Here is a 26,497-nt window from a genome sequence, read left to right as displayed (position 1 = left end):
ACCTAAGTTCAGTAAATTTCAGTTACTTTAAGACTTTTACTAAAGTAATATTTTTAAAGACTTTATCTTTTACCAAAGTAATTTTATGGTAAGATACTTGAGCTTTCACTCAAGTATCACTTTGAGGTACTTTATACAAGACTGGGTTTCATTGAATGTAGCATGAACTTTGAACCTTGTGTATGTGCACATTGGCTTCCTCTTTCATGTGATTTTCAAGGTCCCAAAGAGCAAACTGGCTACATTTGCACTGCCAGCAAAAGGAAGCATTTTCAGAGTCCCTGTAAAACAGAAAATATCAGGACTGCTTTGAAACCAAAAAGATGACAATCATTTTTATACAATTTGGGGGCCAGTGTCTCAACCCACTTCGGGTGGACACACTTAGCAAGTGTCTTAGTTCCAAACTTACCAAATCTTACACCAGTAAAAACAGCTGTCAATGACATCATTTATTCCAGCAATATGCAGGTGCATTGAGGTCATTTCTTGGAAAATCCCCAGGCCTGATGACTCTGGGTTATCGGGCCCAGAGTCATGGAAATTTAACCCTCCTTTACAACTCATTTCCACCAATATGTATGGTTTTAATCCAGTACTTTCTTCAAAAAGTAAGTGCTTTACTCAAATTACACCCTTAAATCCAATTTCTTGACTTATAGTTTCTTTTTAAAGAAAACATACATTTTGAACACAACATAGCTCCCTCTAAACATCTGTCAGCTGTCATCAGAAATACACAACAAAGCCATTGTCTGACATTTGATCATCATGATAAGTTTGTTAGAGCATCATCTGTCTTTGGCAAAAAATTAAACTATAATACTTCAGGGTACATTTCATGATGCATGTTATGTGAACATCGACAGGAACTACCCCTTCAACATTTTAAAGTCTGCCGTCTTTTTTCTCTTCAGGACAAGGTGCACATTCCAGGAGCCATCTACCTGTCGGTCAAGTTCGACCCCTGCTGCTACACAGAGGAAGGCTGCGACGAGCTTACCATGTCCAGCAGCAGCGATTTCCTCCAAGACCTGCACAACTTCAGCGGCTCGCCCCAGAAGTGGTGTGACTTTGAGATCCCTGGTGAGGATGTGTGTGCATTTGGAGCAGTTAGCTTGGTGGTGGAAATTGTTTAATCATTTTTACAAATGTGTGTTTCTGTACATGTGTTGCTTTTAGGAGATACACTTTACTACAGGTTTATGTCAGACATGAGTAACACTGAGTGGGGCTACAAGTTCACGGTTACCGGAGGACACAGAGGGCATTTCCAAACAGGTTAACACAGATTTTTCATATATGAGCCACGTGACACTTTCACTTCGTAAAGACTAACTCTGCAAAGTACCTTTAGAATGAACCGACGTATAGGTGTGTCATCTTCTTTGTGCTGTCAATTGTCTTTGATCAGGTTTTGAAATACTGAAGCAAATGTTAACTGATGACCAAGTGCTCAGTCACCTGCCATTGACTGATATCTGGGAGTGGCAGGTTGGCGTGGCCTGTCGTCAGACTGGGAACCAACGGCTCCGAGCCATTCATTTGTTGCTCCGCATTCTGCAGCGTGAATCTCACACGTAAGGGTCTAATATTGTTTTTGTATTACTTTTAAATTTTTTTTTTTCCATTTCATGCTTTCAGTACAACTGATTATCTTAATTTTATTCCCATACAGACAGCAGTGACCTTTCTCGCCACTTGTCCTAGGCTTTGTTTTGAAAGAACAGGGCAGACAAGCTCATTTAAACCTATACCTTATATGTTGAGAGTGACGGAGAGTGAAGAAAGAAGCCACTCTCTCTCTCTTTCTCTCTCTGACCCCATTCACTGTGTGCCTCACTTGACCATCTCTCACTGTTTTTTGCTAAAGTTTATTGTTTTTGAGTTATGTTAAACTATTATTCATTCATTCATTTCACTACTCAATTACTGCATTTGAGAGGCTTTTCTACAGCTTGGAAATTACAAATACTGTCAAGCATTAACTTGGACTTTGTAGTTAATGAAAGAATTTGTAAGAGGATCTGGTGCACATTTTTATCCCAGCATTTTGTTGTTGTTATTATATAATTCTTGTGAGCCAGGTTATTTTGCATCATGGTGTTTTTGGCATTAATGTCCTGGTCACCAGAGGAGTGAGTGAAAGGATATTTTCAAAGGTTTGCATATGTGCAGAGACTGACAGTCACAGACTTTACCTGTCCCACAGAGTAAATACTATATTTAAATTGTAATCTGTAGCAGGTATTTGATACTCGTCATAGACAAAGATCTGCAGTTCATCCTGAAAGTATTCACAGTCCTTCATGTTTTCCACATTTTGTTATGTTACAGCCTTATTCTAAAATTGAGTAAATTCATTTTTTCCCCTCAAAATTCTACTTGCGACACCCCATAATGACAACATGGGAAAAAAAGGTTTTTTTTTTTAGATTTTTGCAAATTTATTCATAAAATAAAAACTGAAGAAATCTCATGTACTAAAGTATTCACACCCTTTGCTCAATACTTTGTTGATGCACCTTTGGCAGCAATTACAGCCTTAAGTCGTCTTGAATATGATGCCACAAGCTTGGTGCACCTATCTCTGGGCAGTTTTGTCCATTCCTCTTTGCAGCTCCATCAGGTTGAATGGGGAGCGTCGGTGCACAGCCATTTTCAGATCTCTCCAGAGATGTTCAATCAGATTCAGGTCTGGACTCTGGCTGGGCCACTCAAGGACATTCACAGAGTTGTCCTGAAGCCACTCCTTTGATATCTTGGCTGTGTGCTTAGGGTCATTGTCCTGCTGAAAGATGAACTGTTGCCTCAGTCTGAGGTCAAGAGCACTCTGGAGCAGGTTTTCATCCAGGATGTCTCTGTACATTGCTGCATTCATCTTTCTCTCAATCTTGACTAGTCTCCCAGTTCCTGCTGCTGAAAAACATCTCCACAGCATGATGCTGTCATCACCATGCTTCACTGTAGGGATGGTGCCTGGTTTCCTCCAAACATGACACCTGACATTCACACCAAAGAGTTCAATCTTTGTCTCATCAGACCAGAGACTTTTGTTTTTCATGGTCTGAGAGTCCTTCAGGTGCCTTTTGTCAAACTCCAGGCGGGCTGCCATGTGCGTTTTACTCCTGTCTGGCCACTCTGTCATACAGACCTAGTTGGTGGATTGCTGCAGAGATGGTTCTTATTCTGTCATCCGCCAGGGCTCTGGGAAGAGTCTAGGTGGATCCGAACTTCTTACGGATGATGGAGGCCACTGTGCTCATTGGGACCGTCAAAGCAGCAGAAATGTTTCTGTTCCCTTCCCCACATTTGTGCCTCGAGACAATCCTGTCTCAGAGGTCTGCAGACAATTTCTTTGACTTCATGTTTGGTTTGTGTTCTGGCATGCACTATCAACTGTGGGACCTTACATGTAGACAAGTGTCTGCCTTTCCAAATCAACTGAATTTACCCCAGGTGGACTCCAATTAAGCTGAAGAAACATCTGAAGGATGATCAGTGGAAACAGGATGCAACAGAGCTCAATTTTGAGCTTCATGGCAAAGGCTGTGAATACTTGTGTACATGTGATTTCTTAGTTTGTTTGTTTTTTATTATTTTTAATACATTAGCAAAAATCTAAAAAAAAAATTACATTGTCATTATGGGGTATTGTGTGTAGAACTTTGAAAGGAAAAAAAATTTAATGCATTTTGGAATAAGACTGGAACATAACAAAATGTGGAAAAAGTGAAGCGCTGTGAATACTTTCTGGATGCGCGACAGAATTCTAGATTGTCTTCAGCCAAAGTGCATGCCCACATTTCCTGCAATTTAGTTCACTATCAAAACAAATGCCATTCCATGGGGCAGGCAAATACTTTGCCTCATTTTAAAATGTTAGAAAAGTACTTTTTTTTAATGTTTTGCTGGATTTTTCGTTAAATTGGTAGATGTAATGGAAATGCCAGATTATCAGTTGGGTAAAGTTGATTCTTTTTTTATAATGACCTCCCTACCTGGACTGCATTTGTTCTATACCATAGTTGGCAGCCTTTTTATAAATTACTCTTGGTCATTGAATTTTTGTTTTTTGTGTGTGTGTTTTCTTCAGAGCATGTGAGCTGACATTGCTACGACCTTTGTGGGAACTCTTTATGTTGATGGAAAGTACCCCGAGTCAGGATCCAACCTGCATTACTGTACTGCTGCCTCTTCATAGAGCTCTTACCGAATTGTTCTTCATTGCAGAGGCCCGGGCCATCGTAAGTGACACACAATTTTATTCATTTAGGCTACAGAAACATGATTTATAATGGAATACTGTCTGTTTTGTAGTGGCAAATAATTGAAGATGCATCCATGGAGAAAAATACTGTACAATATGAACAAAATAGGTCCTAGCACAGAACCTTGTGTGGGAAAAACACTGTGTACAAACCTGCAGGATCACTGTTATGTTGCTGGACTTCATAGCTTAATACAGTTACTGTGAGTGGTTGTTAGTGTTAATTTTATCACCTGTTTTTTTTTTTGTTTTTTTTGTGTGTTAGACTTTTGTCAAGTTTCCTCCTTACTTTTAGTCATATTTCATCATTCACATACTTTAGTCTCCTTTCAGTCGAGACATTTTACTCTTTTTTTTTTTTTTATTAAAAAAAGATTATTTCTGATTACCATTTCAGTCAATATAGAATCTCACACATCTGAAATACCAAATGTTATCATTTCCTGAGAAAATACACTTGTTGAATGATTAAAGGTTTGATGTTTTTCCCTGATATTTTAAATCTGCACGGCTCCCCATCAGATACAATTAGGCATTTGGTTTTCTTGTAACTCCACAGCATTGTAGGGGAGCAGGTCTTTTGAAACAAAACAGATGTTGGATGTAATTATTCTATTTGCATGTTCAGAATTGGCTGGAAAGTTGTTAAAGCAAAGCAGAATAAAATAAAATAATACTTCAAAATATGTAATGTTTTTATCTATCGTAACAGCCGCAACTTTAGCCAATTTAATTTAAATATGATCCACACTTCATATGTCATTTTCTTATATTTCATGTTATTTGTTTTTATATGTTATAAATAAGTGTTGATCTGACACTTTAACACAGTGTAAATGTAAACTAACATACAGTAACTTTAATCTGAGCTTCAGAGTGTTGATCTGACGCTTTAACACTGTGAGACAGTGTACGAGGTCTGTTAGAAAAGTATCGGACCTTTTTATTTTTTTCAAAATCCTGATGGATTTGAATCACGTTTGCTTGCATGAGCCAACCTTGAACCTTCGTGTACATGCGTGAACTTTTTCACGCCTGTCGATTGTGTCATTTACTTGTAAGCAGCCTTTGTGTGAGGTGTGTGTCGTGCACTCGGTGGATTTTCATTTCAAGGAAAAAGACGGAACAACTGGAGCAACACTGCATCAACTTTTACCAGAAACTGGGCGACAGCCAGGTGGAAACCATTCGGAAGATTCATACGGCTTTCGGTGACGATCCTCTGGGCATCACACAGATTAAGGAGCGGTACAACCGGTTTAAAGACGTCCGCACAACGGTGGAGAGCGAGCCGCGCTCCGGTTGGCCATCAACATGCTGAAATGACCAGATCATTTCCAAAGTGAACGCTGTGGTGATGTGGGACCGTCGTATGACTATCCGAGAAATGTGGAAGAGGTGGACATCAGCACTTTTTCTGCACATTCCACTGTGACAGAAGATTTGGCCATGATAAGAGTGGCGGTGAAATTCATGCCGAAGCTGCTGACAGCGGCGCCAAAGCGTCTCCATGTTGAAGTCTCACAGGACATGTTGTAATATGCCCACCTCTTCCACAACTTCTCAGATAGTCACACAACTGAAAAGTCACCGAAAGCCGTCTCAATCATCCGAATGGTTTCCACCTGGCTGTCACCCAGTTTCTGGTAAAATTTGATGCAGTGCTGCTCCAGTCGTTCTGTCTTTTAACTTGAAACAAAAATCCGCCGAGCGCACTGCACACGTCCTCACACAAAGACTGCTTACCAGAAAATGATACAATCGACAGGCGTGAAAAAGTTCACACATGCGCACGAAGGTTCAAGGTTTGCTCATGTAAGCACATATGATTCAAATCCATCAGGTTTTTGCAAAAAATAAAAAGGTCGGATACTTTTCTAACAGACCTCGTAAATGTAAACTCTTTCATTAAATATTGGATTTCATTAAAGAATGGATTTACTCTGCAGCATGTTTATTATGTATTTATTTTTTGACTAGTAGCTTGATGTGCGATGTTATTAGTTCTGTTGTCTTCTTAAATGCACGTCATTAAACACAAACATTTTGGCTTTTAGGTTCCTAAAGTTTGTAAGAAAAATGCAGGATGACCCTCGGCCTCCTGTCTGCAGGAGGAGACGGAGGACAAAACAGAGGCGTTATTTTAAAAATCGATTTTTGAACGCTCAAACGTCCCGCACATTCTCAAATGCACCCACGGTACTTTTTCTATGTTGCACCCAACCGTGATGATTTTGCATCAGAATGGCATCAGCGCGATCTCTGCTGAAGGCCGTACCCATTTATGAGCTCGGTGGACTGTGACAGTGCACTCCACTCAAAGGACACAAACACGCGTCATGAGAGGGATTCAAACCCAGGTCTACGTATTGGCGGACCAGCTCTTTATCCACTCAGCTACGTGCTAAAAATAGTAACATTTGCACCTATCTTTACCTGAGGCTCTTTTGTTTTGGTCTCTATTTCTTTTTTTTTTTTGAGAGGGGGATTGCCCCCCCCCCCCAGCCCACCTGGGCTTGGGACCAAGCCCGGCCCTGCTATCTACCAGACTGTGTTGCTCTGCAGACGGTTTGAGAGGAGAAATGTTTTAGATTTTGTCTGTTCGCTCTCTCTTGCTCAGTTATCTTCAGTTATTGAACAAGAAAAGTCTGAAAGGTTATGAACCTGTTGCCCTTTGTTTTCCTTCCAAAGACTGAGTCTGTCTCAGAAAAGTTCTGACAATCACCTGAGACACACAGGATGTTTTTTTTTTTTTTCTTCATTGCTTGTCATATTTGCTCACGGGTTGCTGCAGAATTTGAGGGCAATGGGAGGCTCAGCTGAAGCAGTGTAAAGAAACTAACACCAGGGGGCAGCAGCACCACTTAATGGGACAGAATGGTGTTTGCAGTAACTGATATGGAGCTGTTTGGCAAATCCCAGCAGCCTGTTTGTCATCACAGAGCATGACGTGTGTTTCAGCACTCAGCCATGTTTGTCACCTTCAGCTCATCAGCACATTGTGAAGGTCACAGCACAGGTCGCTGAGAAGGAAGGAGAGGGTTATGAATCAGCAGTTTGTCAAGGAAAAGAACACACAGTAACACCGGGAGTCACAACAGCTATTAATTTATTATTATTATTATTATTATTATGATGCTGCCTGGCTTGCCAAGTTTCCTGAAGCTTGTAAAAAGCATCCAGTCCCACTTGTGTCAGATCTCACCCTGAGCGGTAATCAGTGTCGCGCTGGATTCAGGATGTGGTTCAAGCTACCAGATCAGATTTTGCAAAGCGGCTGTTGGTGCCTTTTATTTGAAAGTAAATTACATTTGGTTCTGTGCACCATCTGTAGGAGACTGAAGTCAGACTGGATGAAGCTGCTCCGTTCCTCCATCACGTCTGCATTTAGCCGCTGATTGTTTTGTAATGAGCAGATTTCTCAGCCGAAGCAGAACGCAGACAGGAAATAAGACTATTTAAGACCAGAGTGCAAAAAGTAAAACTGCTCATCCTGAAACAGTCTCATAAAAGCTCCTTCAGCTTGTGTTAAGTGAAACCACATACTTGCATGGGAGTTGTCGCTTAAGGTTGAGTTTGTCTAATGACTTGGAGGAGTTGGATACCACCCTATTTTTACTTTTGGGAGATTACTCTCCTCCGCTCACACCTCCTTTTCCGATTAGCTGGACCAAGGAAGGAATGAGTGAATTCACCCACTAAGACCACAAACCATCTGCTTTAGGAAATGGAAATATCTGACATTCAGACAAGCTCCTCTGATACATGATGTCACTATAGCAACTGCTGGCATGCTACGCACAAGCTGTTGCTGCCTTGCATATGCACTCAGTGGTCGTAATAATAATTCCTATTTACAAGTACAAAGTTTCAATTGGAAGTCGTAATTCCAACTCACCTCATTCAAACCCCATGCACCCGGAGTTCACAATCCAAGATGGCTGCTCCGAGCGTCAACTAAGTGAAAGAAGTGAAAACTGTAGTTTTTAAACACTTCTGTCTGTTTTTGTGTCCAGTTTCATAAGTCATATGCACACTACTGTCCTGCTGTTGTCTGTGGTCCCATGATGTGCTTTTATTGACGTCATTTTAAAATGTCATTATTTTATGTACAATGGAACCTCGGTTTTAGAACTTAATTATTGGTTCCTAAATGTTGTTCTTAAACCAAAACTAATTTTCTCATAAAAAACAATGTAAAATGGATTAATCAGTTCCTGGCCCTAAAAATAACACATTTTTAACAGCATTTCATGCATAAAAGGCAGACAAAATACAAAGAATATGCATAGTATCTTATACAAAATACTGTACAGTAATTGACTGTTTTACTATAATTTAATTTCGCCTTACCTGTTCAGAAGAGACCATGAGAACATCAGGTAGCTGAACTTCTGAGCGGATCAGGCACCTCTGTTGCAGTGAAACTCTGGTCAGATTTAGTGTTGTATGCTAATGAGAGTTAGAAATGTAACTACAGTTCTATGAATTCCGGATGACTGCCAGAGGGCGGTGCTTTAGCACCTGGATAACTACATGTGCGCAGCACAGAGGTCGAGAATATATACCAACAAAGTCACACCATTGAATGTGACCTGGGTGACGTCACTGGTTGTCTTTATATACCAGACGCACCCAGCGCTCGCTTCTTTTCGGAATGAACTCGAAAAGTCACTCATTGAACTCTGAGTGACAAGCAAATCTGGTGGTCATCTGGAATTCATAGAACCGTAGTTACATTCGTAACTCTCATTCTATTTCATTCCCCCTGACCGCCAGAGGGCGGTGCTTTAGCACCTGGATGACTTAATACCAACAAGGTCACGAAGAGTCACACTCACCTCTCATCAGCAGTGGGGAGTGGAGGCAGACAACACCGCAGGAGGAGCGGCCACATTCAGTCTGTAATAGCGGGCGAAGGTACAGGATGAAGCCCACGTAGCAGCAGCACAAATATCACTCAAAGGGACACCTCTCAGTGCAGCCCAGGAGGTGGACACCCCTCTGGTGGAATGGCACGTAACCTTAGGAGGCTGAAGACCTCTGGACCTGTATACTTGTAAAATGTCATCCGCGACCCAATGCGAGAGTCGCTGCTTTGAGACAGCACAGCCTCTTTTGTGATCACCGTAACACACAAACAGGGCATCCGTTTTCCGGATCCCGGCAGTCGCACTAATGTACTGCTTCAACATTCGGACAGGACACAGGGAACCTGAAACAGATAATCCTGGATCAGAATGCGGGACATACACAGCCAAGGAAACTGGCTGGTTAACATGAAAAGTTGAAATTCTCTTGGGTAAAAAGGACGGATTAGGCCACAGCGTAACCCCAGATCTGTCAGAATTCCATCGCAAACAGTCCCCAGTGACTGATAGGGCATGGAGCTCTCCCACCCGCTTAGCCGAAGACAGTGCAAGTAGAAAGGCAGTCTTCACTGACACCCATTTAAGATCAGCACTTTCAACTGGTTCGAAAGGGGATAAGCTTAAACCCTCCAGGACTAGAGGAAGGTCCCATGAAGGTACGTGTGCAAGCCTTGGAGGCCGCAAACGTAGAGCACCTTTCAAAAAACGACACACTAAGAGGTGTGAACCCACTGACCGGCCATCAACGTAGACGTGCTGGGCAGAGATTGCAGCAACATAAACCTTCAAGGTAGCGACAGAAAGTCCTTTCTCCAGCAGGAGAATAGGCACAGGGCAATGCTCCGGGTCTAACTTTTGTTTCTCACACCACCGCGCAAACAGCTTCCATCTGTTGTCATACAAAGCCCTGGTAGAAGCAGTACGTTAATTAAGGATAGTCTGAACAACAGCCTGGTCACAAGAACTTAACAAGGAGTCTGGCCCCTCAACGGCCACACATACAGTTGAAGGCGTTCTGGGTGAGGGTGCCAAATCCTCCCCTGTAGCTGTGACAACAAATCCTTCCTCTCCGGGAGAGCCCAAGGTTCTCCCTTGAGGAGTTTGTAAATCATGGGAAACCAAATTCTCCCAGGCCAGAATGGAGCAACCAGCAGCACCCTGTGGCTGCTCTGATCTATCCTGTGCAGTGTCAACATCAGCAGCGGGAGAAGAGGGAAGGCATAAAGGAGGCAATCCGGCCACGGGTGAGCCAATGCATCCTGCCCCAGCGGGCTGTCTGGTTCCAAGAGGGAGTACCATCATGGGCAATGTGTCGAGGTGCTTGAAGCGAAAAGGTCCACTTCCACTGCACCATATTTCTGCCAGATCATTTGGACCACAATCGGGTTCAGTCTCCACTCTCCCGGTGGTGGTTTCTGTCTGGAGAGTAAATGCGCTGCGCTGTTCTGTACACCGGGCAGATGAACTGCTCTGACACTCTGAAGGCGAGGCAACGCCCATAAGAGAAGCTTCCGAGTTTCTGCCAATGAGTGATTGGACCTGGTGCCCCCCTGATGGTTTATGTGATAGACTGTTGACGTGTTGTCCGACCGGACAAGAACATGTCTTCCTCTCAGGGCCAGGAGGAAATGCTTGAGAGCCAGTCGCACAGCGCGAAGCTCCAGCACGTTTATGTGTTGGAGTCTCTCCTGGGGACTCCAGACACCCATCACCATCCTGTGATTCCACACGGCCCCCCAACCTTTGAGTGATGCATCTGTAACAACCACCTCTCGGCGAGAAGGAACAGAGCCTAGAGGGACACCCTTGCAGATGAAGTCCACGTTCCCCCAGGGTTTGAGGTGCAGAAGGCACTGGTTGGAGAGTCGTACAAGCCTGTGCTGATGCAACTTTGAGTTGAGGCCTAGGTTCTGTAGGGGACTTAAATCTGTAGGGGACTTAAGAACAGAAGTCCCAAAGGTACCACTAGCGGCACTGCAGTCAATTTGCCCATCAACCGGAGTAGCAAAGCAAAAGGCAGCGTCACAGCCCTTTGAATGTGTGAGACAAGACGAATTACATCGTCCACTTTCTGCGGGGTGGCGATGCAGTCATAGTCATGGAGTTGATGGCAATGCCGATGGTCATTTGTTGACTGGGAACAAGAGAACTCTTTGCAAAGTTCACTGTGAGTCCTAAATGAGAGACATGGTTCAGTAGAAGAGTTGTGTTGTTGTGCGCCTGCTCCTGAGTCGGAGCGCAGACAAGCCAATCGTCTAAATAGGGTAGGATTCTTAATCCAAGAGCTTGCAGTGGGGCTAGTGCTGCAGCCATACATCTGGTAAATGTACAACGGGCAAGAGAGAGGCCGAAAGGAAGCACCCTGAACTGGTATGCCTGACCTTCGAAAGCAAAGCCGAGAAACTGCCTGTGATGAGGCGCCACTGGCACATGGAAATAGGCGTCTTTTAAGTCGACACTTGTGAACCAGTCTCCTGGTGTGATAGTTTGAAGGACGTCTACTGTGCGGAGCATGTGAAACTGCAGCACTTTGATATAACGATTCAGACGTCGGAGATCGAGGATAGGACGAAAGCCGCCATCCTTCTTTGGAACAAGGAAGTAAATTGAATAGAACCCCCTGAGCTGGTCTGAACTGTGAACTGGCTCTATGGCCCCCTTCTCCAGGAGTTCCAAAATCTCCCGTTGTAGGGCAGCAGACTGCACCGAGTTGGAAACAACAGTCATCCTCACCCCATTGAACTTTGGAGGACGACATCTGAACTGAATTCTGTAACCTTCGAACAAGGTTGAAATGACCCATGGGTCTTGAACTTGAGCCTCCCAGTGGCTGAGTTGATTTCGTGAAAAATGGCTGGGGGCAAACATTGGCAGTCAGACCCGACCACCTGTGCCTCGCATCCCTGGGCACGATTACTGGAAGCTCTACGAAACCGTTCAGTTCTCGGGGGTCTGCCCGTAGGCTCACGAAAGGCAGGCTGCTGGGAGAGCTGGCCCTCAACTGCAAAAGCTCTGGGAGTCGATGGAAGCCTGGATGTAGAGTGAAAAGCTGTAGCACGTCTGACTGGCTGAGGTCTGGAAGACCGGTGTAGGTCAACAAACTGTTGCCGAGATTTACTAGCCTCAACAGCACGCTCCGTTTGTTGGACCGCAGGTCCAAATACTTGGCCTGGAAGAACCGGCAGCGAACGGAGTGTGCCTCTGCAGGATTCAGATAGGGGAGACTGTGCAAGCCACACCTGATGTCTAGTGATGGTAAGAGTTGACATCAGTCTGCCAAGCTCTCTGGACATATAAGCAAAGGTTTGGAATGAGGCATCACTAAGAATTTGCGTAGCATCATCAACCTCTGCCTCCCTCAAAGACTTTGAGAGGGCAAGGGCTAAATGGGACAGTGAGTTGCCTAGGCGACCGATGCGAGCAGCTATGTCATAGCTTTTGGGGAGGAGGTCATCAGTGATCCTACACTGAGGACGTGGGCAGTGGGCATCCGGCCGAGCAGCATCAGCTGGAGCCACAACCAGGTTCGCAATCGCTGTCAACGGCGGGCATACGGTTCAGACCATACTGCGCTGAATCACACATAGAGCTACGGGCTCTGCAGTCCTGTGATAGATGGGTTAATGATTTGGGGTCCACCCAACATCGGTGAAGTTCCTCGATATATGGTTGTGAAACTGGAACATTGAACTCAGGCTTCTGAGTGACTTTGAAAAAGGCACTTGAAGCGGTGGTTTCCGCAGGGGGATTGTCGACCCCAAGCCTGGATAAAGCCAACTGAACAGCTTGCTTGACAAAGGATAGTCCAGGTCCGGTTTGCGGCATGGACTCTACCTCAGAGGTATGAGAGTCCACTAATGAATGGCTTGGAGAAAGACCCCTCTCATCCTTATTCTCCACACAGTTTATATCACTTGTCATGTACAAGGAATCAGTTGCAGCAATAGACACGACATCTTCCTCCTGCTGAGTAACTACATTGGTCTGATCAGCCTCATTAGGGACAACAGGAACTGTCACTGCATCCCTAGGCTGTAGATTCAGAAGCAAGGACTTAATCTGAGCAAACTCAGAAGTCGTTTCGACCTCTTCAGCCAAAGCATGGTCATGAGTAACCTTCTTAGCAGAAGGGGCTCCTGCATGTGGGCGTTTACGGCGCTTTGGTTCCTTCCTGGGGCTGGAGGCCAAAGTCGCACTAGATATTCCACTTTCCAATGCCGCAGGTCTAGCAGATCTCTCTGCCAGTGGCATACTGGCACAATTAAGGCAGGCATCGCCAGTCAGGGCTTCCCTCAGGTGTCCGATCCCAAGACAGGAAGGGCAAAACATATGTCCATCATCTGGGCTCAAGAGAGCCAAACACGTACTACAGCCATGCAACAAAGGCCCTGTCAACATTGTGGACTGCGTGCAGATGGCTAACGCAAGCCCTGATGGTTACAAATGGAAAGACAAAGCGTGAATCACACGCAGTGTAAATAGTAACACGAGGCACGGAGCGTGAAGCACTCACAGTCGTCGACTTGACACGAGGCACGGAGTATGAAGCACTCACAGCCGCAGACTCGACACGAGGCACGGAGCGTGAAACACTCGCAGTGTAAAAGCTAATACAAGGCCCGAAGCATGAAACACTCACAGCCACTGTAATAACACGATGCACATAGCCGAAAAACTCACAGCCCAAGTGCTAAGTCACTTAGAGCAAGGACGACAACACTAGCTGCTAGCGGAGCTGTTAAACTTAGCAAATGGCGGCAGTGCAGACGAAGTACTTCAAGGAGTGGAAAACATTCACGGCAAGCCCAACACAGTACACTATACTGGTTCTGATACACACACTACCACGTAGTTAACGGGGTTAGTGACACAACTAAACAAATAGCCAGCTTTCATCGAAACAACACAGCTAATGTGCACAGAGGAAAATACCCAGCAGGGCAGCGGCAAAGGCGCACACCCGGCGTTTAGGAAGGTGTACTCACGACAGGCGTCAAAGAATACAAAAAACGGTGAAGCCGTGTCTCGTAGCCTCTGGAGGACGTGTGCAGTGCACGTAGCTCCAACCGAAGGTGGGTTGCGAGGCTACAAGCGAGAGTGGCAATCGCAGCTAAATGCGTTCTCAACCTCTAAGAATGCGAGAATGTAGAAAAGAAGCGAGCGCTGGGTGCGTCTGGTATATAAAGACAACCAGTGACATCACCCAGGTCACATTCAATGGTGTGACTTTGTTGGTATATATTCTCGACCTCTGTGCTGCGCACATGTAGTTATCCAGGTGCTAAAGCACCGCCCTCTGGCAGTCAGGAGGAATGAAATAGAACAGCATTAGCATGTTAACAGCTGTTGCTAGCTTCACCCGTTATCTCCACTTACTATCATTAATAAAAATATGCAGCTTGTAACTGTTAATGTCCACAACAAACTAAATCATTAGGAGAACCACCACACATTCCCCAAAAATATGACTTCAAAACTTGAAGTCTGACTTTCTTGCTGCTTCTTCTGTTTTTTTTGGCAGGTTGCAACCCAATACGTGAATTACTGCCACCTACTGTGGCGGACGTGTTTGTGAACCAAGACTTTGTCTGAAAAGTGATGCATTTTTCATTCGAAAAATGTGTTCATGAGCGTTTAACACAGAACAAGATTTGCATATGTGCCTTGAAAAAGTGGTTGGGGGGGGGGGGGGGAGGGGTCCTTATACTCTGGGCCAAATCGTGCCAATGCACTATATTTGATCTCTCTTCTCATATGAAAATCCTTCTCAGTTCTTCTTCACCATGAAACTGTGACTGAAGACAACAACTGAACTGTCCACAGTTCCTCCAGTCACAGCCACAGACTCCTTCACATCCTTCTGAGTTATCGTTGGTGTCGTAGTGGCTCCTCTTTGCATTACAGCAGCTCAGTGGCATCAGGAGTTGTTGAGGTGGATTCCGCTGGGATTCAGTGAACTCTCTCAAAGGAAGTTTGGAACATTGTGTCACGCACTGCCATCTGTATAAATGGTCTTAGGATGTTCCCCGGCGTAAACAGTCGGGGTGCTTGCTGATGGACGGTGAAGCGTGTGTCTGGCTTCTGTCTGCAGCACTGCAAAAGCTCCGTTTGATCGGGTGACTCTTATCTGTGCTTTGGCAGCCTCAACAACGTGGAGCCACTCTTTAGTTTGTTTACAGTTTTTAATACTTTTAATACTTCCACTGTTCAGTTTCATGCTCAGATGAAAGTGAAAAGAGGTCAGAGGTCACTTGTAACTGCCTGCGTTTCCTCTGTACACTCCACAGGCAGTTTTGGGGATGAGATTATGTGTGTTTCTTTTATGATGTGTGTTCCAGGCTCAGGACACCGCGCAGGAGTACCTATTAGCCATGACCACTGACGAGCAGCTCCTCAATCACATGGCAAAGGTATAACACTTTTATTATTCCTTGTGTATCATGACAACAAGTGTAATGTGTAGCTGTGGATCCAGTCAGCTGCAGGATGAAAATGTCACTTAAAGCCACAGTATGTAGGATTTGGTGTCATCTAGTGGTGATTTTGCAGATTGCATTATGCTGCAGCTGGTTGTAATTTTGATTCCTTCCAAGATTTTGTTTGCTTGGTGATGGGGATTCATGTCACGTTGACTTGTGAAAAGCAGTATGTATGATCCTCCATGTTAAGTCTAAGGCAGGGGTGCCCAGCCTGTTTGAACCGAGTTCTACTTTTAAAGTCAACAGTGTATTGAGATCTACCGAGCCATATGGAACGCCACAGCGTAGCTGCAACATATTGTGCACCAATATAATAACAATTTTCTAGCACGTTTTAACAATAATAATGCATCATTGAAGTAAGTGTGCTTGGTGGAAAGGTTTCTGTGTAGGCTCTCAGTTGTCCAGGTGGTTTCCGTAGTAGAGAAGCTTGAATCTTCGACTGGACTGGGTTGCTTGACGTGAGGACGTTTCGCTTCAAATCACAGAAGCTTCCTCAGCTAAAATTCTTGCTCTGGTAGTCTGACTTCTGTCTTGACTCTTGTAGAGAAAAGACAGGAGTCCCGCTCCTAATTCCCTTTCTTCAGTAAAACCACATTTACATTGCAGATAAGACAGATGGATTTGCCATGCGAATAAATGAAAAAATAATCCAGGATGAAAATAATTTTTCATTTCTTATCCACCATAGAAGAGCTCTTCTTCTTCTCTGGCATTTAACAGCAGCCGGCATCCTTGTTGGTGCATTGCTGCCACCTGCTGCATCAGTCTGTTATAGCAGCATCTGTCCGGGGACAGATTTTTTTTTTTTTTTTTTTCATGCAATCGACTGGAACTCAGCCCGCAATCGACCGGTTGGGCACGCCAGGTCTAAGGGCTGTGCTGCAGAATGTGCCCCTTTTGAACTACTGTACCAACATGCCGGCCTCCGTGAGGGGGGTCCGCACCCATGAAGTGCTCATTCTCAGCTCATCAATATACATTTGGTGCTGTTAGATCTTAGTGCTGCGTTTGATACCGTGGATCATATTTTGCTCGATGGGCTGGAGAATCCTTTTGGGATTACTGGAAGTACCCTTGCATGGTTGACGTCATACCTGTCCAGTCGTTTTCATTGTTTTGTATAATAACAGTACCTCTAACTTTAGTGACATGAAATTCTGGGTTCCACAGGGATCCGTTTTAGACTCCCTGCTTTTCTGCCTTTATGTAGCACCCCTTGGGCATATACTGTGGCGTTTTGGGATTGCCTTTCATTGTTGTGCTGATGATACTCAGTTGTACATGCCGATAACTGCGGGAAATCTCATTCCCATAAAATCTCTGGAGGACTGCCTTGCATCAGTGAGAGGCTACATGTCTAGCGACTTCCTACTTTTAAACTCTGATAAGATTGAAATGATGGTTCTTGGTCCAGTGAGACATTGGCATCAATTTGACCAGCTAGTGCTCAGCCTGGGTTTGTGTGGTCATACATCATACGGACAAAGTGAGGAACCTTGGGGTAATTTTTTTATCCCACATTGTCCTTTGACCTCCATATTAAGGATATTACCAGGGCTGCTTTTTTCCATCTGCGAAATATAGCGAAGATTCGCCCCATCCTGTCTATGGCTGACACTGAGACCCTTCATGTTTTTGTTTATTCTAGATTGGATTATTGTAATGTCCTATTTTCAGGGTTACTGCAGTCCAGCATTAAGGGTCTCCAGCTGGTTCAGAATACTGCTGCCAGACTTTTGACATGAAGCAGAAAGTTTGAACATATTACACCCATTCTGGCATCTTTGCACTGACTTCCTGTCTCTAAGAGAAGATTTTAAGGTCTTGCTGCTAACCTATAGAAGTCATGGACTGGTACCTTCTTACCTAGCCGATTTGGTGAAACCCTACGTACCGGCCCGGGTTTTGCGGTCGCAGGATGCGGGTCTACTGTGTTCCTAGGGTGATGAAGTAGTCAGCGTGTCAAAGAGCCTTCTCTTACCGTACACCCGCTCTATGGAACAGTCTCCCTGCGACTGTGAGGCAGTCAGATTCTGTGGACATTTTTAAATCAAGACTAAAAACGTATTTTTACTCTCTTATGAATAGCTTTTATTTTTTTTATCTTTTTTATTCTTTTACTTGTCTTTGTGTATTTGAATCTTTTATATTACTCATTTTGATTTTGAACTGTCTTGTGTGAGGCACAACTTGAGGCAACTTTTGTTGTGATTTGACACGTTATAAGTTGAATAAATTGAATTGAACATTGTTTATGTGGACCATTGTATAGATGAATACAGTTTCATTTCCACTGAATCCTTTGCAGTGTAGCTTTAAGGAAGTTGTCTTTGCGCTTTGAGTGATTTTGCATGTTGCGTTATTATGCAACTCTTTGAACCATGCAGTCAGATTGATTGATTTGGTGTGAGTCAGCGTGCAGCCGGAGATTCTTTTGGTTGTGACTCACAGAGCTGTTGACACCCAGCAGATCCCGCGTCACGCCCCCTCCCCTTGTTCGGCGCGAGTGTGGGCTGCGCTCGGGACTAATGTATTTGATAATTACACTCCATTAGAGTTTGTGGCAGAGCGCGCCCCAGCGCACGAGCTGAAAGGTCGCTGGGCAGAGGAGAGGACAGGAGGAGGCAGCGGTGGAGGAACAGCATTGTGGGTGGTTCTGTGGAGTGGTTACTTAACGCTGGTCAGGTTAAAAACAAAACCACAGGTAACTCAGCTGTATCACAATAACGAGATGAAGTGTCCAGGAGTGAACAAGCTGAGCAGATTGATCTTAGAAAGTGTTGTGGGATTGTTCTCATGCTTGCTTTTCCTCATTCAGTGTTGACTTAATACAAAACAAACAAAAACTCATTGAGCAGCATTAAAAACAAGATAAGCAGTTTTGTTTCTCCAGAGGCTGGAGTTTCCTGGGAATTTCTGGGAAGTATTTATACGGGACATTGTTAGTTTGACATGTTACACGAGTATCGACAAGCTGTATTAAAGGCAGTGGTGGGCACAGTTCCGATAACCGATAATTATCCAAGATAATGTTTTCATTATCGGATTATCTTTTTAGATGACTTTAAAAAGCATTATCAGACTAATTATCTTGCGATAAATTTTTTTTCCGATAATTTGTGGTAAATGAAGCTGAACAGCCACAAATATTTATAAAACTTAAAATCAGTTGAGCACCTACCTGTTAAATGTTTCGTAGCTGATGTGTAGTTCTACCCTCTGCAAAACAAAGAAGAGCTGCTTTAAGAAGAAACCGCTCTATCCTCTGCAGGCAAAGGAGAACTGGACCACAAAAAAACCCCTTCATTTCTTTTAACACCATACTGATACGCGGGCAGTATCACCCAAGTTATCCAGAGGCATACGTTTTTAACTTATGGTTCAACTTTTAGCCAAACTAATGTCAGACAAGTTATTTAAATTAATGTCATGTCTGAAGTTTTATAAAGTGAAAATATCAGATATGTTTTAGTTTTAAAGTAATGCGCTAATTTTTAAGGTTTTAGTGTGGATATATGCTGTGCCCAGCAGTGCATTATGGGTAGGATAGGGTAATCTCAGTACGTTCACGACATGAGAAATGCATTTGAAACACTCTGATCAGGCTCTACGGACAACAGCATTAAACTCTAGTGCCTAAAACTCTCGTGAATATATTCTCTGGGTTTATAGACGTTGTTATTGTGTCTGCGTTTATTAAATTCCACACATCTTAAATGTAGCAGACACGGATTATCTGGAATTTTGTTTTGGCAAGTTTTCAAGGTCTCTCCTGCCATCTACTGGCCAGTAGTGTTCATTCACCCTATTGACTTATCCCATAATCCCTTGTGTGCCACAGAGTCGCTGCAGTCAACCAATATAGAGAATCAACACGATGACAGTTGTAAATTAATATTATACTACAAAAATGTATTTTTTTATGCTTTTCGTCACATTAATAAGAGACTGTTGCATGATACCCTGAAAACTTGCTAAAACAATAACAAATAATCTGTCTGTTACGTTTAATCTGCGTGGAATTTAATAAACCCAAACCGACTTTCAGACATATTATATATATTAGTCTGGAACAAAGAGGACAAACAGTGTTGTAAAGAACAATAATCAAGATGTTAAAGAGCAAACTTCACTTTCCCCCAGAACGACATGATCAGGAAGCGAGCGTCGCTCACAGCAGCTCCCACCGAAAATAACGGAGAGACAGACTGTGATTCTCACATGTTTACATAAAACAAACGCAATAACAACATCTATAAACCCAGAGAATATATTCACCAGAGTTTTAGGCACAATATAAAAATAGTTTTATGTTGCGATGTTAATGGTGGTGTCTGTGTGCAGCGGTTAGTGCAGTGTGATCAGAGCGTCTCAATGCAGTTCTCAATGTTACTGAGATCTCGCAGCGCGGCGACCTCTCTGAGGTTTTGCGGGATTTGAAACCTCAATAGGGTGAACAGCCAACATTTATGTGTTAAGACAATATTGAGTGCACCTTTTACAATATAATAAAACATGCGCACAATATAATAACATGAGCGCACATTCTCTCCACATGCAAAACATTTTGCAACGGCACTTCCAGGGCTCCATAAAAATGCCTGTTTTTACAAATAAAAAATGGAATATTTTACAAAAGCACATTTATCTGTAAACACCAACACGCGTCACATTAACATGTTGGTTTACGTAATGAATGACTGATCCAATCAGTGTTTAGCAAAGGCGCATTTTACCTTGAATCCTTTGCGATCTGTCTGTTTGTTACAAAACCTCAGAATTAGTGCATTATTCGACAGTAAAAGATATGTTATATTTTAACTTTGTACAAATAACAGAATTGACATTAATGGAGTTATTCTATCAGTATTAATGTTATTTATAAATCAAAACCATAAATCAGCATGGCTTTATTTTCCAAGACCTCCGCCTGACCAGAGTGTTGTGATTGGGTAGAGAGCTGGGCTTTGTGGCTGCTCTCAGCTTGCTTCTGTGCTGGAACCGTATAGTAAACAAGAGCTTCCAGCAGGGGGCACGATGTTCAAAGACAGAAGTGTGGGCTCATTGTTTGGGTCTGTTGTCGCTTTTGATGCTACCAAAAGCGATCGTGGTGTTAAAACTCAAATTCAGTTTGTTAGTAGTTGCAAATGTACCAGAGACAATACTGGAATTTATCGGTTATCTGTAGCTTCTGATACATTTTTGGGTGGTTTATCGGTTTATCTTTATCAAAGATAACTTTTCAGTTATCTGATTATCTGTTATCAGAGTTAATTTTTTGGTTACCTGTGCCCACCACTGATTAAATGGAGCACAAGACTGCATGACGTCACTCACTGCTTTGTTTATTTAAAGGCAAAAATAAGATTTTTCTGCACAAAGCAACTTGTTCCCACAACCTAGCCTTACTCGCACAAGAGGGCAACTTGTTCCCAGCCAGTATTTATTTTGTACAAGATAGTAACGTCTTTTTACAAGATAAGTACTTTGTGTGTGTTTTTAGATATTGTATTAACTTGTTTTCATAAGATATTTGCAAGTAAGTAAAAAAAGGCACCTTGCTGGACTCTGGGCTCTGTTTAAGATGACAGAAAAGGTTTTCCTCCACATTTGAATCATTTGTGTGCTGATAACTAGTTTGTCATTTTTTGGATGATCCCATTAATTGTCCTGTAAACAGATCTCCTCAGTGGAGGTAATGACAGTTGGTTTCTTCTTTTTAAATTTTTTTTTTTTTCTTTGTGGCGTAGGCTCTGAAGAACGTTGCTGCCATCAGCCTGGCCATCAGTTACCCGAATAAATCCACAAAGCTGCTCAATATGTCGCTGTGAGAGACCCACAGACGTCCCGACTCGGCTCCAACAAAGCGATGACGGAGCTGAAGCTTCCCAAATCGTCATCCAGTGCTTTCCGCACGTTCACGCTCTGCCGCTCGCCGGACGCGAGCGGTGGACTGCAGCTCAGAGCACCCTTTCTGCTTTTACCCACAATCCTCTTTGCCTTAGTGAATCCAATATATCAGTATGTGCTTTCATCACTTAGTCTTTTTTGTTTTTTATTCTTATTTTGAACATTTACTTGAAGATGCTGTGCTGCAGGACACGAGGCGTGCCAAATTCACTTTTCCCCTCCTCAAACCACGACCACTCTGCAGTTGATCACGGTGAAAGCGAGTCACCTTGGCAACTCGCATTTCTCAGTGGACACGTTAGTTTCCTAAAAATACTGTCCAGGCCAGCAGAGTGTCATTAGTCACCACAGAGAGAGAGTAGTGACCTACTAACTCATGCTTCCTCTTTGCCTCCTTTTCTCCTGTGCACATTCCTTCATTGGTTTCTCAGAACAGAAAGACAGGTGGGGACACTTCAGGGTTCACGTTCAGCGGTAGACTCGGCTTCCTTCGTCACAAACGCTTTAAACGTGCACCACGTCACGCAGCGGTTACCTGCAGGCTTCTGTGCCGCGGCGCCGCGCAGCTTGCCAAAAACTCACTGACAGATGATGCTGCCGATACTCAGTCTTTGCATAGGAATAGGACAAACTTCTGCACAGTGTTCCTCCACATTACTCACCAACTGCTGAGATTACTCAGTACCACTTTGCAGTAAGGGTACACTCATACAGTCATAAGCATTAACTCATAGTTACTTAAGACTTTACCTTCTTTAGTTATGATTTATTAATATGTGCGCTAACTAAGATGCTAATTTAATTTGTAAAGATGCTGAACTCTAGTTACAAAATGCACTTGACTCTTAATTAACTGATAAAGCTTATTACTGTGTTTATTATTAAACACAGGTCACTGTTACCAGTTACTGCATTTACTAACATGATCACACTAATGAACCATTAAGATTACACTGCGTTAACTAACGTGAACACGATACATGATTACTGAACACGCTTAATTCTTAATTAACTGTTAATGCTTTTTACGGCATTAACTAACATCACATTAATGAACCATTAAGATTACACTGTGTTAACTAACGTGAACACAATAAATGATTACCAAACAATTAATTCTTAATTAAATTCTTAATCAACTGTTAGTTAATGCTTTTTACTGCATTAACTAACATGATGACATGAATGAACCATTAAGATTACAGTGTGTTAACCAACATGAACACGATAAATGATTACTAAACACAATTAATTCTTAATTAAATTCTTAATTAACTGTTAGTTAATGCTTTTTACAGCATTCACTAACATGATGACATTAGTGAACCATTAAGATTACACTGTGTTAACTAATGTGAACATGATAAATGATTACTAAACACAATTAATTCTTAATTAAATTCTTAAACTGTTAGTTAATGCTTTTTACTGCATTAACTAACATGAGCGCATTCATTACTAAACACAGTTGATTCTTAATTAATTGTTAGTTAATGCTTTTTACTGCTGTCAGTTAATGTCCCCTTACTGTAAAGTGTTACAGTTTTTTCTCATGTTTATGGAAATGAATAATGACAACAACAAAAAAGCCCTTCAGTTTTATGTATTTATTTCAGGGGGAGATTTTCTAACTTTTGCAGAGACATTTGAACATGTCAAACGCCACTCGTACCCACTGAATCGCTGACATGACGCGTTCCCGCTCACGTCACATCAGACATCAGCAAGCACACAGGTGACGGTGCAACACTTGTAGAACTTAACTAATACGTTGTACTATGGTAACTCCAGATATTTGGTGTGACTGTTTCTGTCGTCTTTAAACTGACGTCTGTGTGCCCTTGAGCACAACATCCTGAAAATATCCACAGTCTTCACTTGTAATCCATCTGAACCTAAACCTTATTTTTCATGTGAAGGTGGGGCTTCTTTATCACTCCTATTATTTTCAAATGAAGAATCATTTTTTTCTGTCTTGTGGAGTGACTGGTTTATGCCAAAGAAACCAAATTTTGTGAGCCATGAAACGTCTGTAAATGAGCTCCTGGTAGAGTTCCTTCTGTTTTTCATGTGGCAGCCGCAGCAGAGGATAATCTGTCCACTTTATTATTATTATTATTATTGAAGTCATTGCTGGTTTTGTTTACACAAGCATAAACAGTGAAAAGTTCCATTTCCGATGCCTCACCAAACGACGACGTGCCTACGGTTAAATCTGAAGCAATCATAATTTAACTCCAAGTGGAATAATTCTATTTTAAGAGATTTGTTTAATTTGAAGTTTTTTCTAACTTTTTACTTTTAATGTGCTTCTTTGTTGCGAGGATGCTTGATAATGGAGGCTGACTAATTTGAATGTAAATATGGTATCTGTGAATATGAAGACTTTGATATTAACCCCTTAAAAATATCGCCTTTATTCACGAACAGATGGACACTTTGATTCTGATTTTGTACGCATGACACATCAGCGGAAAGCTAAAAACGGTTGGCTTGGGTTGAAATGTGATTGATTTCTAATTAAAATAAAAGTGAATATGCTTTTTGTCTTTTATTTGTGAAATGTCAGCAGAGATTTTCTGTCAGCATCAGTTAAAAAGAAAGTGTTTTGTCAAAACCAGCTGCAACAAACTTCAAAAGTTGCCTCATGATGTGAGCAACACTGGGTTTTTTTTTTTTGTGCCCTTAGATGAAGGTCAACCCCAGAATTGGTCTCACAGGCTCCATTTTGGCAAAGGTCAAGGTCATGGGGGGGAAAAGGTCAATTAAAAAAAAAGTTACATTACACTTAGATTAACATGTAAGTGGCCTCCAGAATTGTCCAAGGTCAAGGGTTATCTTTCTTTATCTGTTGGCAACATCCTTTGGCTGATTTGTGCCAAACATGGTATGTGGATAAAATTAGACCCCAAAATTACATTTAAAAGATTTATTTTGGTAAAGGTCAAGGTAATTGTGATCTAGGATTTGATTTTCTACCAAACATGACATACGTGAAGGTGGATATCAGACTTACACTGCCAAGTTAAGCCAAGGGTCAATCAGTTAAGTCAAGATTTTAACCAGGGATTGAACTGTGATATTTAGCAGAAAGTTCTGTCTTAGGCAAGTTGACCATGTCCTTGATGATTCAGTCATACCTCTTCCCAGAGTCAGGTCCATACGTGTTTGGACATTGACACAGTTTTTGTAACTTGACTTTTGGACACCACCACAATGGAGGTGTGCTTTTAGGGTAAATGGGCTGCATTTATATAGCGCTTTTCCATCTGCATCAGACGCTCAAAGCGCTTTAAAAATCAATGCCTCACATTCACCCCGATGTGAGGCTGCTGCCATGCAAGGCGCCCACTACACACCGGGAGCAACTACACGATTAAGGACCTTGCCCAAGGGCCCTTAGTGATTTTCCGGACAGGCTGGGATTTGAACCAAGGATCCTCTGGTCTCAAGCCCAACGCTTAAGCACTAGACCATCACCTCCCCTGTACGGTCAGTTTTTTAGATTTCATTCAAGGGGTTTTACAAAAGTATTGCATTAACCATTTAGGAATTTTATACATGGTCTGTTCAATTTCTTAGATCCTACAGATGTGTTCAGAATAATAGTAGTGCTATGTGACTAAAAAGATTAATCCAGGTTTTGAGTATATTTCTTATTGTTACATGGGAAACAAGGTACCAGTAGTTTCTCACAAATCCAATAAGACCAAGCATTCATGATATGCACACTCTTAAGGCTATGAAATTGGGCTATTAGTAAAAAAAAAAAAAAAGTAGAAAAGGGGGTGTTCACAATAATAGTGGCATCTGCTGTTGACGCTACAAACTCAAAACTTATGTTCAAACTGCTTTTTTATCAATCCTGTGAATCACTAAACTAGTATTTAGTTGTATAACCACAGTTTTTCATGATTTTTTCACATCTGCGAGGCATTAATTTTGTTGGTTTGGAACCAAGATTTTGCTCATTTATTAGTGTGCTTGGGGTCATTGTCTTGTTGAAACACCCATTTCAAGGGCATGTCCTCTTCAGCATAAGGCAACATGACCTCTTCAAGTATTTTGACATATCCAAACTGATCCATGATACCTGGTATGCGATATATAGGCCAAACACCATAGTAGGAGAAACATGCCCATATCATGATGCTTGCACCACCATGCTTCACTGTCTTCACTGTGAACTGTGGCTTGAATTCAGAGTTTGGGGGTCGTCTCACAAACTGTCTGCGGCCCTTGGACCCAAAAAGAACAATTTTACTCTCATCAGTCCACAAAATATTCCTCCATTTCTCTTTAGGCCAGTTGATGTGTTCTTTGGCAAATTGTAACCTCTTCTGCACGTGTCTTTTATTTAACAGAGGGACTTTGCGGGGGATTCTTGCAAATAAATTAGCTTCACACAGGCGTCTTCTAACTGTCACAGCACTTACAGGTAACTCCAGACTGTCTTTGAACATTCTGGAGCTGATCAATGGGTGAGCCTTTGCCATTCTGGTTATTCTTCTGTCCATTTTGATGGTTGTTTTCCGCTTTCTTCCACGCGTCTCTGTGTTATTGTCCATTTTAAAGCATTGGAGATCATTGTAGATGAACAGCCTATAATTTTTTGCACCTGCGTATATGTTTTCCCCTCTCCAATCAACTTTTTAATCAAACTATGCTGTTCTCTAAACAATGTCTTGAACGTCCCATTTTCCTCAGGCTTTCAAAGAGAAAAGCATGTTCAACAGGTGCTGGCTTCATCCTTAAATAGGGGACACCTGATTCACACCTGTTTGTTTCACAAAACTGACAAACTCACTGACTGAATGTCACACTACTATTATTGTGAACACCCCCTTTTCTACTTTTTTTTACTAATAGCCCAATTTCATAGCCTTAAGAGTGTGCATATCATGAATGCTTGGTCTTGTTGGATTTGTGAGAATCTACTGAATCTATTGGTACCTTGTTTTCCA

General features: G+C 42.5%; 1 protein-coding gene across 1 annotated transcript in view; it reads left to right on the top strand.

Annotated features, from left to right (window-relative positions):
* Positions 1–24,072, top strand: part of zzef1 (zinc finger, ZZ-type with EF hand domain 1) — a 100,005-nt gene extending 75,933 nt beyond the window's left edge. Inside the window, exons 49-54 of the mRNA XM_034178984.1 lie at positions 918–1,086; positions 1,183–1,281; positions 1,415–1,580; positions 4,097–4,247; positions 15,480–15,551; positions 21,374–24,072. Coding sequence (XP_034034875.1) covers positions 918–1,086; positions 1,183–1,281; positions 1,415–1,580; positions 4,097–4,247; positions 15,480–15,551; positions 21,374–21,454 — 738 coding nt within the window. The 3' untranslated portion in view covers positions 21,455–24,072. The remainder of the gene's footprint in view (positions 1–917; positions 1,087–1,182; positions 1,282–1,414; positions 1,581–4,096; positions 4,248–15,479; positions 15,552–21,373) is intronic.
* Positions 24,073–26,497: the final 2,425 nt, after the last annotated feature.

The sequence above is a fragment of the Thalassophryne amazonica genome, chromosome 9 (assembly GCF_902500255.1).
Source record: "Thalassophryne amazonica chromosome 9, fThaAma1.1, whole genome shotgun sequence".
NCBI lineage: Eukaryota > Metazoa > Chordata > Actinopteri > Batrachoidiformes > Batrachoididae > Thalassophryne > Thalassophryne amazonica.
This window is presented reverse-complemented; position numbering and strand designations above follow the sequence as displayed.